We start from the raw sequence: 16,118 nt of genomic DNA, 5'->3' as shown, positions 1-16,118 counted from the left end.
AAAGCCAGAAACAGACTGTCACTGTTGGTCCAGCTCAATCTCACTACAGAAACCCCATTAGAACCCAAGGTCTAACTGGACATGGTAGTTTATAGCTATAATCCCAGCACTGATGAGACAGGAAGCCTGGGGAGTTGAAGGCCAGCCTAGGCTACAAAGCAAGAACTTGTGGAGTAGAAGGAAGAGGAAGAGGAGGAAAAGGAAGAGGAGGAGGAAGAGGAAGAAAGGAAGAAAGAAAGAGGAAGAGGAAGACAAGAAGGAAAAGGAGAAGGAGTAGAGGAGAAGAAGAAAGAGAAGGAGGAGGAGGAGAAGGAGGAGGAGAGGAGGAAGAGGAGGAGGAGGAAGAGAAGGAGGAGGAGGAGGAAGAGGAGCAGAAAGAGAAGGAGAAGAAGATAATAATGATGGTGATAGTTCATGGCTCTAATCCTACCTATTCAGAGGCTCACATCTGGAGACTCAAAGTTCCAGGCCGCCCAGGTAAAATGTTTCATGAAACCTCTTCTCAATACATAGCTGGGCAGAGTGGTATAGACCAGTCTTCCCAACTATACCAGAGGCTGAAACCATGAGGACTGTGGTTCCAGGCCAGCATGGGAGTCTTATGAACTCACCAGATTCCACTTTAACAGAACAAACTGGGTATCATCTCAGTTACAGTAGGAGGCAAGTATAAAAGAGGAGGATCTTGGAGTAGGGCTAGGCCCAGAAAAAAAGCAAAGACCCCTTCCCCCTCAAAATAAGCAGCACAAATAAAGTGCTGGAGGGATGTCTCAGTGGTAATGCACCTGTCTATCAATGGACCCGAACATTATTGGGCCACTAATAGCTCACGTGAGGTCCCGTGGATTCATGTGAATAACAAAAAAAGAAAACATTCTAAACCAAAGCACACTTAAATTCTCACTTAGTCACATAAAGTATTTTATTGTACAAACTGGACTTCATTCAAAATACAAGACTTCAAAAATTTCGGTTATGGTTAGAAGACAGAACAGCTTTATAGAACACAAGACTTATATGAGAAGAAAATATGACAAATACTACTATGTAATAGTTTGGGGGTTTTTTGTTTGTCTTTGAGACTAGTCTAGATATGGTGTAGAGAATGATCTTAACTCCAGAGTTCAAGTTAGCCTCCTGTCTCAGACTCTCAAGTCGCTGTGACTTCAGGTACTCACCACCACATCCAGTTTTAACAGTTTTAACCCTGCCCTCCTACATCTCCCAAATGAAAACCACAAATGTATAAGCCAGAGCCACACAATACCTTCTCCTGCATCCTCGGTGACAATGGTGAAGGTGGCAGTTTTGTTGGCCACTCCATACACCAGGCCTGGACCGTAGGCAGAAACACTGCCACTGTTGGGGTAGTTCACATAGAACTGGAGGGGGCTCTCTGCATTTGCCAAAGACATAAACAAAACCGGGGCTCATTAAGTGGAGACGGAGTACCTGGGACCAGGTAGGAGTACCTGGGACCAGGTAGGACCTTAATGTGACTCTATCAGCAGACAGATTTGGCACCTCCTGAGCAGAGACAGAAGACAAAACCCTACAAAACACCTGAGGGTTCTACTCAGTATCATTCCTTCACTGATTTGTCACCCAAGAAAAAGTATCCGAGGCTGCTCCAGACTGGAGGGAGGGAGAATCCAACTCAACCTGGCAAGTAAGGAGTAGACAGCTGTGGACCAATGGACCACCACAACAGGAAACACATCTGGAAAGATCTTTTTGTTTCTGTCTCCTGATCTAGGGAATCCATCTCTATTAATGGACCCTCCCCCACCCCCAAAGATCTCCATCCCCACCCCACCCCACTCCTGGCCTGAAATGAACACTTTAATTCCCACAGCATTTATATGCAAATTGGGAAAAGCCACGGTCCCACAGGTGGGTCATTAAAAAGAAGGAGGGATCTCTGTGTGAACTGGAGAGATTCTCCATAATGTATTGCATTAAAGAGAAAATGTATGATGTCATTCCTTTTGAAATAAAACAAAACAAAATGAAACAAAATTGTATGCATGTTAGGTTTAGAAATATCTAAAAGATGTATACTCATGTTAGTGGAAAGACCATATTAGCAGGAGTTTTCTGTTCTCTATACATCTACACACCATTTTTGCTTGAAGCAAATTATTACATATGCATATGAATAGAAACTAAAGCAAATAGAAGTATTTGCAACTCCTATCACAAAGAACTAATGTAGCTAATATTTAAATTGAACTTAATTACTGACAGGACAAAAAGGTTGACAATCAAATAGAAAAACTGGCCAAGGATTACCAATGTTCAGGTCACAGAAAAAAAACGCACAGCTCTTAAAGGTCTAGGAAGTTGCTCAATCTCATTCACAAGAGAAATGCAAATAAAGCAACTCCGAGGCACTGTGTTTCTCATTCATCAGACTGGCAAAGATCCAAAAATCTGACAGCAGAAGCCACTGGCTAGGCTGTGGAATGGCAGCGCCCTCATCTGCTACTGGGATTTGGGGATGGAAAAGCCCCCAGCAACGGCAACATGGCAAGAACTGTCGAAGGCATAGGTGCTCACACTGTGGCACAGGAGCACACTGCAAGATGCTGGATATAAACGACAAGACTAGTAAAAGGAGGGAAGAAATGAAAGGTCCCATGGGAAACTATAGGCAATGACTCATCCATGGCAGTGGGTGTGGGGGGAACTATGATGTATAGATAAATCTTTTATGTGGACTTGCAAAGCATTCCTGGACATCCTGACATATATAAAGAGTAAGGATGAATGTGTAGAGTACAATACTATCTATAAAAGGGGGCTGACTTAAAAAAAAATCTGTATTGTCCAGTGCTGGTGGCTTGTGCTTATAACTCTAGCTACGCAGGAGGCTGACGGAGGATCCTAAGTCAAAGCCAGCCTGGCCAGGCAGGTCCAAGAGCCAGAAGTAGAGCTCTGGCTCAAGGGGTAGAAGTGACCAGCCTTGAGTGGAAAAGCCAAGTGAGAGCATCAAGCCCCGGTACTGGCACTAAATAAATAAATAAATAAATAAAATGTCATTTTCATGTAGTCTTAAAAATAGTCTGAAATCAAACATTAAAAACTAACAACAGTCAGCTTTAAGGACATGGATGATGGAAGGATGGAAGACACAGGTAATATGTTACTTACCCAAGATATTAAATTTTTTAAAAATTCAATAATCATGAAAAAAGAGCAAGATTAAGACTGTGCTGGTTTCTGGCCAAGAAGTAGGAGGTGTGTTTTCTTGTCCGGCCAGTGGCATCCATCTTCTTCTCACTACATCTTCTGCTCCATCCACCCATACCCCGCACTCCCTGTCCCACAGGGTTCTGCAGGCCAAGCTGGAAAGTCCCTTGCTGCGCCTCACATTTTTCTTCTAGCCTGACCTTTGGCCACACTCAGCATAATGACAAAGACAAATAACCACAGGCCTGAGAATCTGCACCGTGACCCAGGATGCTGAGCTGACTTATCTCCTTGGGAGAATGGTAGCGTAGGCCACAGGTCCGCACCTATTTGCTTTGGCAAGGATGCCATACAGAAAACCCACTGCTGCACAGTGGCTGGCTAGTACCTCTGCCAGCCCCTGGACTGGGGAGTCCTGTGGGCTTCTCGGCCTGACATACCAGGGATATGGCTGCCCATGTACTTGATGTGCATCTCGTGGAGCCCAACCTCAGTGGGGGCATATCTGACGGTGACTGTTCCATCCTTGTTGTCCACAATCTCAGGTGTGGCTGTCTTCCCAGAAGGCATGTGGACCTCTCCTGTGGAACACAGGGACACAGGGTAAGAAGCCCATGAGCAACTTTCCAGGAGAAGCTGAATGGGGCCCACAGATGCCCTCATAACCAAAGTCTTCAGACCAAGAACACACACATGCTGCCTAAAATATCCCACAGCGGGAAAACAAGACATCTGCTTGCTCTTTCTGGTTCCATTTAGCTCCTATAAAATGCAATAGACAACTCATAATAAAGGGTTTCTACAAGTGGCAAATTAGAAACTCAGATGACACTTGAGAAGACCAGCATGATAAGTAGAACATCAACCAGAAGAGAAGCAGGCATTAAAAAGCAAGAGGAGAGCAAGTAACACTGGTATGACAGACTTCAGTGTCAAACTGCATTTGAAAAGGGAGGTGAATAAAAGTGGGGGGAGGGTATAATAGGAGCTACTAATCAAAAGAAATTATAGGCTCTCAAGAAATCTTAGGGTTTTATGCAAGAAGCAGGGGCATGGAGATAAAGTGTTCAGGTCCAGGGTTTGGTGAAGCCCCTGATACCATTCTGGGCAACTATGGCAAGGGAGATGAAAATGGTTTTCACCATGGCTTACCTGTGATTTCTCCTTTCCTGACTGCAAAGGGAATGACCAAGTCGAAAGGCTTAAATCCCAGGCCGTTCATGTCACTCACTGGGACATAGGCCTCCTCAGTCACCTAAAAACAGGAAGCCATGGTCACTGGGGAAAGTGGACAACAGCGAGGGTTTGTGCAATTACAGGGATAGGGCTGCTGGGAATTCTGCAAGTGAGGCCGAGATGTGGGGGTGGGCTTTAGCTAACTGGCCCTGGGCCCAAAGGAAAAAAAGAAGTCCCACGGACAAATGCTAGCATTCACCCGACAATCCGCTTGTAAAATTCCCAGCAGTACCCATGGGTAAGTAGGGGAGTGAGAGACAGCAATGTCTGAGTCCCAAAAGGCTCCACCTGGAAAGGTTTAGTTGCTTGTGGCCTGGAAAAGAAGGTGCATTTTAAGTGGCAGAGAGTAGCAGCAGTGGCCTTGCCCCTGGACATAAACCTAAATGTACAAGAGGCAGCGCAGAGGCAGAAGGAGGCCTGAGGACAGCTGTCCAGTTTGCTCTTTACACATGGAGGTAAACTGCACCCAGCGTGATCAGACATGATGGCTGGTGATTCATGGAGCGCGGATGGTGACGCAAAGGTGAATCTTACAGAAAAGCATGATCATAGTGATGGATTGATGGGGGGGTGGGGAGGGGGGAAGAGTCACACCAATGGCCAAAACACCCAGAGGGCTTAAGCAAACCCCATAAGCAGGTGGTAGCTTTTCTGAAATGAAGGCTGAATGAACACAGAAATGCAAGAGGTAGGGGTAAACCCAAAAGAGGTACCCAGGGCTTGAATCCAGGGGAACATGCATTTACCGGTGCCTCCTCCATGGCTGTCACTTCCCCATCCGTGGCCTGGTCGGTGGCAAATGGTGATTAGTTGGGAATTCACATTGGAGGGATATTGCTACTTAACAGCGTATAAATCCAGGAGCTGCCTCCTCCCCCACTGCTTTTTGGACATTCTTATGACTCTTATGGAGGGAAGCTGGTATCCTGTCATTAATGTCAAGTGCACATGTCCTTTGAACCATGATTCCATTTCTAGTGAGTAAGAATCATACTGGAGCCATCTGTGGCCATGAAGTGACCGAATGTCCATCTGTGAGAGGACAGGTCTAGTAAGTCACAGTAGGCCTGTGGGGGTGGAGGGCGCCAGGCAGCTTGTCTGAAGAGATGCTAGTCTCATGGCTTCATAGACAAGGCTATCTATAGCTTATGGAGTGTAGGGAGCAAGTTGTGAAGCAACATATATGTTAGGACCAAAGTGTGTGTCAGCACAATCACCTCTGTAGCTTGGAGTCAGGAAAAGAAGTGGCTGTTCATTTGATAAATAAGTGTCTCCAGGTTCTAAAGTTCTAATAAACTCATTGATTATCCTGGGTTCATTCACCCTAACACACACACACACACACACACACACACACACACACACACACACACACACACACACACACACACACACACACACACACACACACACACACACACACACACACACACACACACACTCTTAAACTACATGCTCCTGATCCAACTGAGTGAAGGGCTCATCTATCATCACCCCTCCTCAACATAATAAAGAACAAGAAATGTGGGTGAGGGGTGGGGGGTGGGCAATCATGTAAAGAGGCCATGGTGCACAGCTTAACCCTCAAGGTGTGCTGTGGTGTCTCTAGTGACCATGCTGCCCAATTTAAGACAACCCTCATCTCGGAGTCTAGATCTTACAAGAGCTGGGCTGTGGCTTTCCAGTGGCAAGGTCGTTAAGCTGATCACCCATGCTGCCACATCCCACACGTGTGATGTCCCTAACAAGCCAGCCTGCAGTCTTCTTGATCCTTTTTGCTGACCAGAGCAGTTAGGTACAGCACATCCATGAAGTATGTTTGCTTTGTGTCTGCTCAAGGGCTGGGGACATTTATTCTTGAGAGTCTGGATCCCTGCTGAGCTGCTAAAATGGTCCCTAATATTTTCACCCTGATTTTTTCAGCACTAGGGCTCTCTCATCCCCAGCCCAGCAAACCAGCAGAACTAAGACATCCATGATAGAAGATAGTTGTCTAAATCCAGCCAATCAGAGGAGCTCCTGTATAATATAAAAAGATCCTGAAAACTGAGGCTGTGTCCTTCCCCTGCCCAGCCCCACCTCCAAAAAAATCATCTTTAAAGTTACAACTGGGACCCTTCTCTCTCTGTAAACAGGACATTAACTTTCTTGCTGCCCTCTTTTTTCCCCACGGAGAATAAAAACACTCCCAAATGGACAACATCCAAAGCTGACAAGTGTTTACATTCTTGAGATACAAAAGAGCCTGCAGATCTCTGGCATGATGTTTATAGATAAACAAATGTCAGGAGAAGAAAAAAAAAAGCTACAACAGATTATAGACTTGTTGGAAGCAAGTCCTTGGGCTTCTGTTTGGAAGGGCTTTGTGCCCTCCTCCATTGATGTACAATGTGAAATAATTAAAAAGTATTTTGTTGGCTGTGGGTTGGGCTAGACCAGCATGGACTAAGGAACCCATGGTCAAGGATGGCTGCCCCTTTGCATCAAAGGACTCGGGGAAGAAGCCGACATGGTACCTGGTGTCTGTCTAGACCAGGCACGCCTCATTTGTAACGAGCCCAACTGTGCTTGATTCTGAAGGTTACCTGAGGTAATTTTCCTATGGTACTAACCCTTCTGCTAGATGAACCTTAAAAATCAGAGCAAAAAAAGCCGAGTTCCAGTGACTCCTGCCTGTAATCCTAACAACTCAGGAAGCTGAGATCTGAGGATCACAGTTCAAAGCCAGCCCAGGCAGGAAAGACCATGAGACTCTTATCTCCAATAAATCACCAGAAAACTGGAAGTGGTACTATGGCTCAAGTGGTAGAGCACTAGCCTTGAGCTGAAGAGCTGAGGGAGAGCTCCCATGCCCAGAGTTCAGGCCCCATGACCAACAACAAAAAAAGACTGATAATTCAGTAGCCCAGACATCCACATGATGGTTCCCTTCTATTCCAGATTTCTCAGCTTCAAAAGAGAAGGCTCTTCCCACCCTGTGTAAAATCTGAGTCTTTCCCCAACAGGACTGGAGGTATTTTGAATTCTAAAATACCAACAGTCAAGCCTGAAGACAAGAGAGCATCAGGATCTCTCTCTTCTAGCCCTGGGACAGGAAGAAGAAGAAAGAACTATCAGGACAAAAACTGTCCAATTCCCTTTGCTAAAGAGTGAAAGTAGCTGGGCACTGGTGTACTCACCCTGTAATCCTAGCTACTCAGGAGGCTGAGATCTGAGGATCGAGGTTCAAAGCCAGTCCTGGCAGAAAAGTCTATGAGGCTCTAATCTCCAATAAACCACCATAAAGCTGGAAGTGGAGCTGTGGCTCAAAGTGGTAGAGAACCAGACTTGAGCAAAAAAGCTCAGCTAAAGCCCCACAACTAACAACAACAAAAAAGAGTAGAAGTGTAGATTTCTACAAAGTGTCTCTTTCTGAATTGAGGGTAGGCCAAGATATTGTCCAAGTCCCTAAGTTTGATAGATATCTTGGTGGACAAAGAGATCTTCCTAAAACTCTTAGTGCTAAAGGGTTTCGGTGTTCCTAGTGATCACACTGAGGGCTCTCCAAGGTCAAGTCTGTGTGCAAGGATGTCCCAGTCAGGATTTAACATATGGCTGGCTGTAGGTGTACTTGCTAGCAACAACAGGCTCTGGAGAAAAGAGTGCTTACCATGACAGTAAAAGGGCTGTTAGGAATATCCACGCCTCCAAAGCGCACATAGATCACGTAGGTGCCTGGCTTGGCAGCTGTATAGAAAATATCATAGGTGCCATCCTCATTTTCGATGACATCAGCCTCAGCCTCGGTCCCGTCTGGGGTCAGAATTGTGCAGGTCACTTTCCCCTTCCCAGCAGTCTTGGCGTCCACCACAAAACCTACTTCCTCGCCAGTTTTTACAATCGGGGCAATGCCAGGACCTGGAGAAAAAGGATTCAAGAGTGAAGAGAAGCATTGGTCATGGGTGGACACTTTCCCAGAGACCAAAGAAGAAATCACATTTGTGTGGGCTGTGTGTATCTACAACTATTTGACACTGGTGCCAGATAGGTGAACAGTCCCTCAGCCATTGGCGAACAGTACTGATCAAGGGAACAGCCTACCGGGTCCTTAAGAAGCAAAAGTGTTTGCAAGCTCTGTGGGCTTCAAATGAATGTCAGCTCTGACTGTCTGCATCCAATGATAAGGGAATGAAGGGCAACTCATTGGTAGACTTATTGAGCACTTTCTTAAAGGCCAGCTACCCACAAGGGTTAGGAAGCAGACCCCCCCCACACACACACACACCACACACAGTCTAGCAGAGCAGATGGAGGTGGGCCAGTGCCATGACTGACAGGTCTACCTGACACCAGAAAGAGGAGGAGGGACAATGTTACAGAAAAATCCATTTTCATTTTTCCAGGAGTATCCTGCTGCTCATTGATCCCAAGGTTCTAAGAATTCTTATCTCAGGGTGGCTGAGCATTGGGGCACAAACCTGTAATCACAACTCCTAGGGAGGCAGAGATGGGAAGATCATACTTTGAAAGCAGTCTAGGGAACAATCTAGTGGGATCCCATCTCAAAAACAGAAGGAAAACAAAACAAAACAAAACAAAAACAAACAAACAAAAAAAACCAAACTAAAGCTGGGCCCCAGTGGCTTATTCCTGTTATAATCCTAGCCCCTGGGAGGCTGAGATTTGAAGATCAAGGTCCAAAGCCATCCTGTGCAGGAAAATCTGTGAGACTCTTATTTCCAATTAACCACCAAAAAACTGGAAGTACATCTGTTTCTCAAGTGGTAGAGAGCCAGTCTTGAGTGAAAAACTCAGGCCCTGAACTCAAGCCCCAATACTAACACACAACACACAACACACAACACACACACACACACACACACACACACACACACACACACACACACACACACACACACACACACACAGAGAAAGAAATTTAAAAAGGGTAGTGGTGTGGCTCAAGTAGAATGCTTGCCTAGCAAGTGCACGGCAGAGTCCAAAATCCCATTAGTGGCAAAAACAGGAAAAAAGGAAAAGAATTTCTTTCTTTGGTTGTCACACTGACAGAGCTTCCTGAAAAGAACAAAAATATCTCAACCCCGAAGCATGTGTGCTCTAGGACAGGGGAGTATTGTGCTCTCTTCCCGAAAACAGCCAGACTCCATCTTCTCTGACTTGTGACCTCCTTATAAATAAATCAGAAGGCACAGAAAAGTATGTAGGAAAATAACATTGGCCCAAATGAGGAAAGTGTGTAGGCATAATGGGAAAATGAGGAGTGCTAAGAATGTTGCTCACACAGTGAGGAGAGGAAAAGACAAGCTAGTCTGTGCAAGGCCCTGGATGCTAAAGCAAAAAGGTACAGTCACCAGGCACCACCAGGTCAGGACATTACAAGGGGAGGAAGCAAGGAGGCCCTGCTCATGATAGCATGCCCTTGGGTCAGCAAGTGCCTGCAGGCTGTCAGATCACTGCATCCACCACAAGAGGTAAGGCGGTCCAGCCAGTATGTCTCAAGTTTTGCCATGGGTGAGACAAAAAGGGCCAACATAAGCAACTCATAAACCTTGTACTGAAAGCCAGTAGATGGCTTCCACGCAGGATGGGATGGAAGAACGAAGCCATCCCATTTAGTTTCCTTATTTTACAAGAACCAAATACATTTCTTTCAGAGAAGGGGAATCATATTTTGAAATGGGATTGAGCAGCCAACACTGAGCTGCAGGAGATGTTCTTAGAAGTGGAAAGGCTATGGGGCTGGGAAGGTGGCTCAGTGGTAGAGCGCTTGCCTTGCATGCATGAAACCCTGGGTTCCATTCCTCAGCACCACACAAGCAGAAAAAAACTGGAAGTGGCGCTATGGCTTAAGTGGTAGAGCGCTAGCCTTGAGCTGAAGAGCTGAGGGACAGAGCCCAAGAGTTCAGGCCCCACGACCAACAACTACAACAAAAAAGTGGACAGGCTAGCCAGGCATTGATGGCTCAAGGCTGTAATACTAGCTACTCAGCAGGATAAGATCTGAGGATCAAGGTTCAAAGCCATCCCAGTAAAGTTTGTGAGACTCTTCTCTCCAATCAGCCATGAGAAAACTGGAAGTGGTGCTGTGGCTCAAATCAATAGAGAACTAGTCTTGAGCTAATGAGCTCAGAGCTCAGGGACAGCACCCAGGCCCTGAGTTCAAGCCCTATGACTGACCAAAATAAAAGAAATCAATAAATAAAAATAAATGAAAGTCTAGTGGCAGTCATGTCTGAGAAACTGAATGAATGTTGAGGCTTAAATATTTGTGAGCTCCTGAGAGGAAACCCCCAAATCCTTCAATGTATGTTTCTAATGCTGACCTGAAATTCTCTTAAATGAGTACTGATTAAGTGAAACACCTACTGTTCTCATGGGAATCCCCATCAAACCTGGGACCTCAACAAATGTACCCACTTCAAAAGTAATAAAATTGTTCTCAAGTACCTGGTCCCATACTCAGCACTTTTCTTGCCTGACTGCATCTAATCTTGCAATAACCCTGTCAAAAGTCTACAGTCCTTGGAAGAATTTCTGGAATTTGAATGTTGCTCAAAAAATAATAAATAAAAATCTGAAGGTGACAGTTCAAAGCCAGCTCAAGCAGAAAAGTTGGTGAGACTCTTATTTCTAATAACTGCTCAGAAAAAGCCAGAAGTGGGCTGGGAAGAAACCCAGTGTCTAACAAGTACACTGTCCTGGATTTGACCCCCAGTACCAGAAAAGACCAACAAAACAAAACAAAAAAGAAAAAACCCAAATATCAAAAAAGAAAACTGCTTAGAAAAAAACAGAAGTGACACCATGGCTCAAATGGTAGAGCACTAGCTTTGAGTATAAAAGAGGCTCAGGGAAAGAAAGAAGGAAGGAAGAGGGAGGAGAAAGAAAGAAAGAAAGAAAGAAGGGGAAGGGAGAGGGAAGAGAATGAAGAAAGAAAGAAGAAAGAAAGAAAGAAAGAAAGAAAGAAAGAGAGAAAGAAAGAGAGAGAGAAAGAGAGAAAGAGAGAGAGAAAGAGAGAGAGAAAGAAAGAGAGAAAGAGAGAAAGAGAGAAAGAGAGAAAGAGAGAAAGAAAGAAAGAGAGAAAGAAAGAAAGAAAGAAAGAAAGAAAGAAAGAAAGAAAGAAAGAAAGAAAGAAAGAAAGAAAGAAAGGAAAGAAAGAAAGAGAGAGGGGGAGGGAGGGAGGGAGGGAGGGAGGGAGGGAGGAAGGAAGGAAGGAAGGAAGGAAGGAAAAGAAAAGTTTGTATGACTGGGCCTAATTAAAACAGGAGAACTTAGCTAGGTGCTGGTGGCTCATGCATGTAATCCTAGCTACTCATGAGGCTGAGATCTGAAGATCACAGTTTGAAGTCAGCCTGAGCTGAAAAGTCCTCATGAGACTCTTATTAAGCCTCCAATTAATTGCTCAAAAACCAGTAGTAGAAGGGGCTGGGAAGATGGCTCAGTGGTAGAGTTCTTGCCTCACATGCATGAGGCCCTGTGTTCAATTCCTCAGCACCACATAAGCAGAAAAAGCCGGAAGCAGTGCTATGGCTCAAGTGGTAGAGCCCTAGCCTTGAGCCTTGAACTGAAGAGCTAAGGGACAGTGCCCAGACCCAGAGTTCAGGCACCATGACCGACAAAAACAAAAAAACAAAAACCAGTAGTGGAGCTGTGTTTCAAAGTGGTAGAGCACTAGCCTTGAGCAAAAGAGCTCAGGGACAGCACACAGGCCCTGAATTTAAGCTCTCAATGGACAAACAAACAAACAATGAAGAACTTGCCCAGATCACAGACATTACATGGGACAGACCGACAGTCTGGCTTTCTGACTCCAAAGCCACTCTCCTGACCTTGCTCTTACCCTGCACTCACCTGTGGCTAGACACTTGCTGGCATCGCCTGTCTGTGTGGCCCGGATGCGGTAAGGAGAAAATGGGATGTTGTCTCCACCATAGGTGACCCCAATCATGTAGCGCCCGGTCTTGTCAGGGATGTAGGTGACAGCATATGTGCCATCTTTATTGTCATGGACCATGGCTCTTTTGGGTTTTCCCTCTTGGTCCTGCGAATCACAGAGAAATGCTAGATAGGATGCTGTGCTCAACATGCAAGAAACATCCGTGGAAAGCTTGATGTATTATGTCATTAATTGGCACCTCTAGCAGGAAGAGACAGAAGTGATGGCTCAGTACACTCTTGCTTTGTCTTATAGAGAGAGGAGAGGGTCACTGATCATACCTTGATAGTCTGTTAAATGAATGAAATGTTGTGGCTCTAAACACACTGAGTACGTAGAGTAAGGGGCAAGAGCTCAGCTCACAACCTACCATATCTGCACTCTTTTTCCTATACCAGCAAGACCCTCATTCTTAGCCAGGTGCCCCTGCTACCAGAACACAAGGCTCTATGTCCCAGCCTCGTTGCCATGTAGGAGTTGTGTGATGTGAGATTAATTTTGATCATAAGATAGTAGTGGAAGGCTATGAGGAGGTGCTCATAGAATTGATAAACTGGCTAAGCGGAGGTCTTTTGCTCTCTCTTCTTTCTTTCCTTCCTTTCTTTTCTTTTCTTTCTTCTTTCTTTCTTTTTTTTCTTTCTTTCTTTCTTCCTTTCTCTGCCATGTAGATATGATGGCCAAAGTTCTGGTAGGCTCACCAACCATGAGGACATTAAAGGCAGAGCCAGCCACACATGGCTAAAGTCCCAGGCAGATGGAGTCTTCTTCCTTGGTGACCCACAGAGGACTTAGTGGCTTACCTCTGAGTGTTTTTATCAAGAAAGGATAATCCCATGTGTTTGGTATACTGCAGTATTTAGTGCCAATTGGTCCCATGGGTGACTTAAAACATTAAAAAAATAAAAACATAGAAAGAGACATAACACTCACTACAAAGTGGTGCCTAGAGACACATCTGTAAGCCTCTCAGGTGAGCAGATTTCTTTTCTCACTGAAATACTAAGGGGAACCCTAACAAACACTTATATTGGGTTGAAACTGGTTGTTATGAAGGTCCTTATTTCATTCCTGGCCTGGAAATCAAGTCTTACTAATAAGGTTTGAATGCAGAAAAGAACTCAAGAGTTACCGTTATCTGCACAGCAAGCAAGCCTTCCCCAGCGTCTCTGGCATCAATTGCAAATTCCACAGGCAGGCTGGCAGGCACCCCATAGGAACTGAGGCCAGGGCCACTGGCAGTCACCTTGCTGGCATCGTACGTGGGCAGGACCTTGACCTTAAAGGGACTTGATGGACACATACACACCCCAGGTGAGTAAGGATACCAATCAATCCAACTCTTACAGAGATTGGGACCAAATGCAGGATTTCTACAGCAGACCAGACAGGAAGTTTGATCAAAGGGACATAATTCTTGTACTCTACCACTTGAGCCACAGCGCCACTTCCAGTTTTCTGGTGGTTTATTGGAGATAAGAGTCTCATGGACTTTCCTGCCTGGGCTGGCTTTGAACTGTGATCCTCAGATCTCAGCCATTACAGGTGTGAGCTACCAGAGCCCAGCTGACAAAGGTGATTTTTAAATTAAAAATTTCTACATACCTAGAAATATAGGTATATAAATATCCAAACAAAACATGCATGTTGAGGGTATGGTAACTTTTCTATCACTGGGGATATGGTTTTTAAAACAAACAAAAAACTTTGGAGGTGTTTCAGAGGTGAAGAGTTCATGCAATATATTATTATTAACCGGTAATAAGGCTTCTATCCAACATCTTTTGAGGACTCTATGGTCAACTATAATCTCAAGGTAAGGGAAACACCTTTGTCTTAATCAGAAGGTGACTTGCAGGGTCACCAAAAGGAAGTCTCTGGAAAATACATGCCCTAACTTCTTAATTTCAGCTTTCTCTCTTTCCTCCCCATCCTCTTCAGCTCCCCTTTAAATCAAACATGGATAAAAGGAAACAATAGGATAGGAACCCAAGGACCAGGAAGTATTTGCTGATTGGGTAAATGAATGGTGGGTGAGAGGAAGAAGCAGCACCAGAGAAGAGTGGTGCTTGCCATTCCTATAGGCCGTGGGCTTCAGGCCAGCTTGGACCCATTCCTCAGGGGCGGGGTGCTTACCTCCGAGGGATCTCTTCATCAGCATATTTAACAGAGATCATGTAAGGCCCCTCCTGAGAGGGGGTGTAAGTCACTGTGTGTGTGCCATCGCCATTGTCCACCATGTTCACTGGCTCCACCAGGCCTGAGGACAGAGATGAGAGGTTTTGAGCGGCTGCTTGCCCTCCCCTTCACTCCACCCTTGGCTCAGTTTGAAAAAGGATCACAACCATCCCTGAAAGCTATTGGTTTTCACTGATGAGTAACACAAGGCAAGCAGGCCATAATCACAGGCCTAAGAAATCACAGGATCCACAACTCCTGGTTGCAGAAATGACCCCAAGAGACACCTTTAGCTTTTTGTTGGCGAAAGTACACTCGGTCTGCCCTAGGGTGTAATTAAGGAGACTGCCCATGCTTGCTCCTTGAGGGCGTATGGTAAGGATGCTGCTGCAGACACCCTATAACTTTTCAAGCTGGTTAGGCATGCTTGGGATGTGGCAATTTCACTCTACAGCTGAGAAAATGCCAAAGACTCCAGAAGCCTGAACAGCAAAAATTAACCCATCGGCTGGACAGTTAATGTAGCCACAGTTAGACAAAGACCACCACGGTGCCAACATGCCAGGATACAGGTACAGGGCAAGGGAGGGTACCAATTTCCTGAAGTGAGGTGGCCCTCAACAGGATGCCAGCAGGGGTGAGGGATTATGTGGAAGCACAATCAAGGTATGTACTGTGTTGATCAGATCCCAGATTCCAGCTCAGAATACGATTCTCAGGGATGCGTAAACAGTAGGGTAAGTTAATCAAGCATGGTGGCAGAGACAAACTGATTTTAGAGGAGAAGCCAGCAAGAGACATTCACACTACATAATTTAAAGCAGCAGCCAATAGGAAATCCGAACCTGTCTCCATAAAGTCACCCCTTGGGTCATCTTTAAAGAACTCTGACATGACTTTCGAGGGGCTGTGCCATGACTGGGAATCCATCTCATCAGCTAAAATTAAAAAGCTGTTACTGAAAAGTCCTCCATAATAGAGGTCAATGACCAAGTAAAGCTTTCACACACATGAATGGTATACACACATGCATACACAACATGTCCCCCCCCCCACATGCACACTCACATACATCTTTGATGATCAGAAAGTTCACAGAATGAGATTCCAGCCCCATGACCTCATTTTACCCAAACCACTTCTGCTCTGAGCTTCAAAGTGCATAACCTCATGCTGAACCCCATTAAGGACATTAAGGAGAAGGTTCCTCTTTAAAGGAGGAAGCTCTATTTGTCATTTCTGGAAGCCAACAACACATTGAGGGGGTGGGAGGGGAAAGTTCAGATTACTTAAAAAACTAGGCACACTGTGCCTCAGCTGGGAAGAAAGGCACTTCTTAAATGCTAGAAGAAATGTGATTGCTCACCAAAAAAGGCAGGTCTCAACAAACTTCAGAGCTCTGTCCCCAAATGGCCTGCTAGCCACTGCAAACCTGAATTTCAGGGTGCCAAAAGGGCAGAATGGCTGCCCATAACCCACTTCCCAAGAGATCTTTTCTCTCCAGGGAGTTGTGACAATGACAGTCACATCCTTGGCATTTCCAAGATTCTAGTAGGCTCCACATGAGCACCCAGGCATG

General features: G+C 45.4%; 1 protein-coding gene across 5 annotated transcripts in view; it reads right to left on the bottom strand.

The window, feature by feature from the left end:
* The window catches only part of Flnb (filamin B), a 154,857-nt gene that overhangs the window by 25,963 nt on the left and 112,776 nt on the right, over positions 1-16,118 (bottom strand). For 2 of the 5 annotated variants that reach the window (XM_070018781.1, XM_070018785.1), the window contains exons 26-34: positions 15,385-15,477; positions 14,498-14,621; positions 13,494-13,650; positions 12,280-12,469; positions 8,078-8,325; positions 5,175-5,213; positions 4,345-4,447; positions 3,633-3,773; positions 1,268-1,396 (exon numbers count right to left, since the gene is read on the bottom strand). In XM_070018781.1, coding sequence (XP_069874882.1) covers positions 1,268-1,396; positions 3,633-3,773; positions 4,345-4,447; positions 5,175-5,213; positions 8,078-8,325; positions 12,280-12,469; positions 13,494-13,650; positions 14,498-14,621; positions 15,385-15,477 — 1,224 coding nt within the window. The remainder of the gene's footprint in view (positions 1-1,267; positions 1,397-3,632; positions 3,774-4,344; positions 4,448-5,174; positions 5,214-8,077; positions 8,326-12,279; positions 12,470-13,493; positions 13,651-14,497; positions 14,622-15,384; positions 15,478-16,118) is intronic. The other 3 variants (XM_070018782.1, XM_070018783.1, XM_070018784.1) reach the window with 3 other exon arrangements.

This window comes from Dipodomys merriami, unplaced genomic scaffold (genome assembly GCF_024711535.1).
Source record: "Dipodomys merriami isolate MVZ:Mamm:240054 unplaced genomic scaffold, mDipMer1.0.p SCAF_13, whole genome shotgun sequence".
NCBI classification, from domain to species: Eukaryota; Metazoa; Chordata; class Mammalia; order Rodentia; family Heteromyidae; genus Dipodomys; species Dipodomys merriami.
This window is presented reverse-complemented; position numbering and strand designations above follow the sequence as displayed.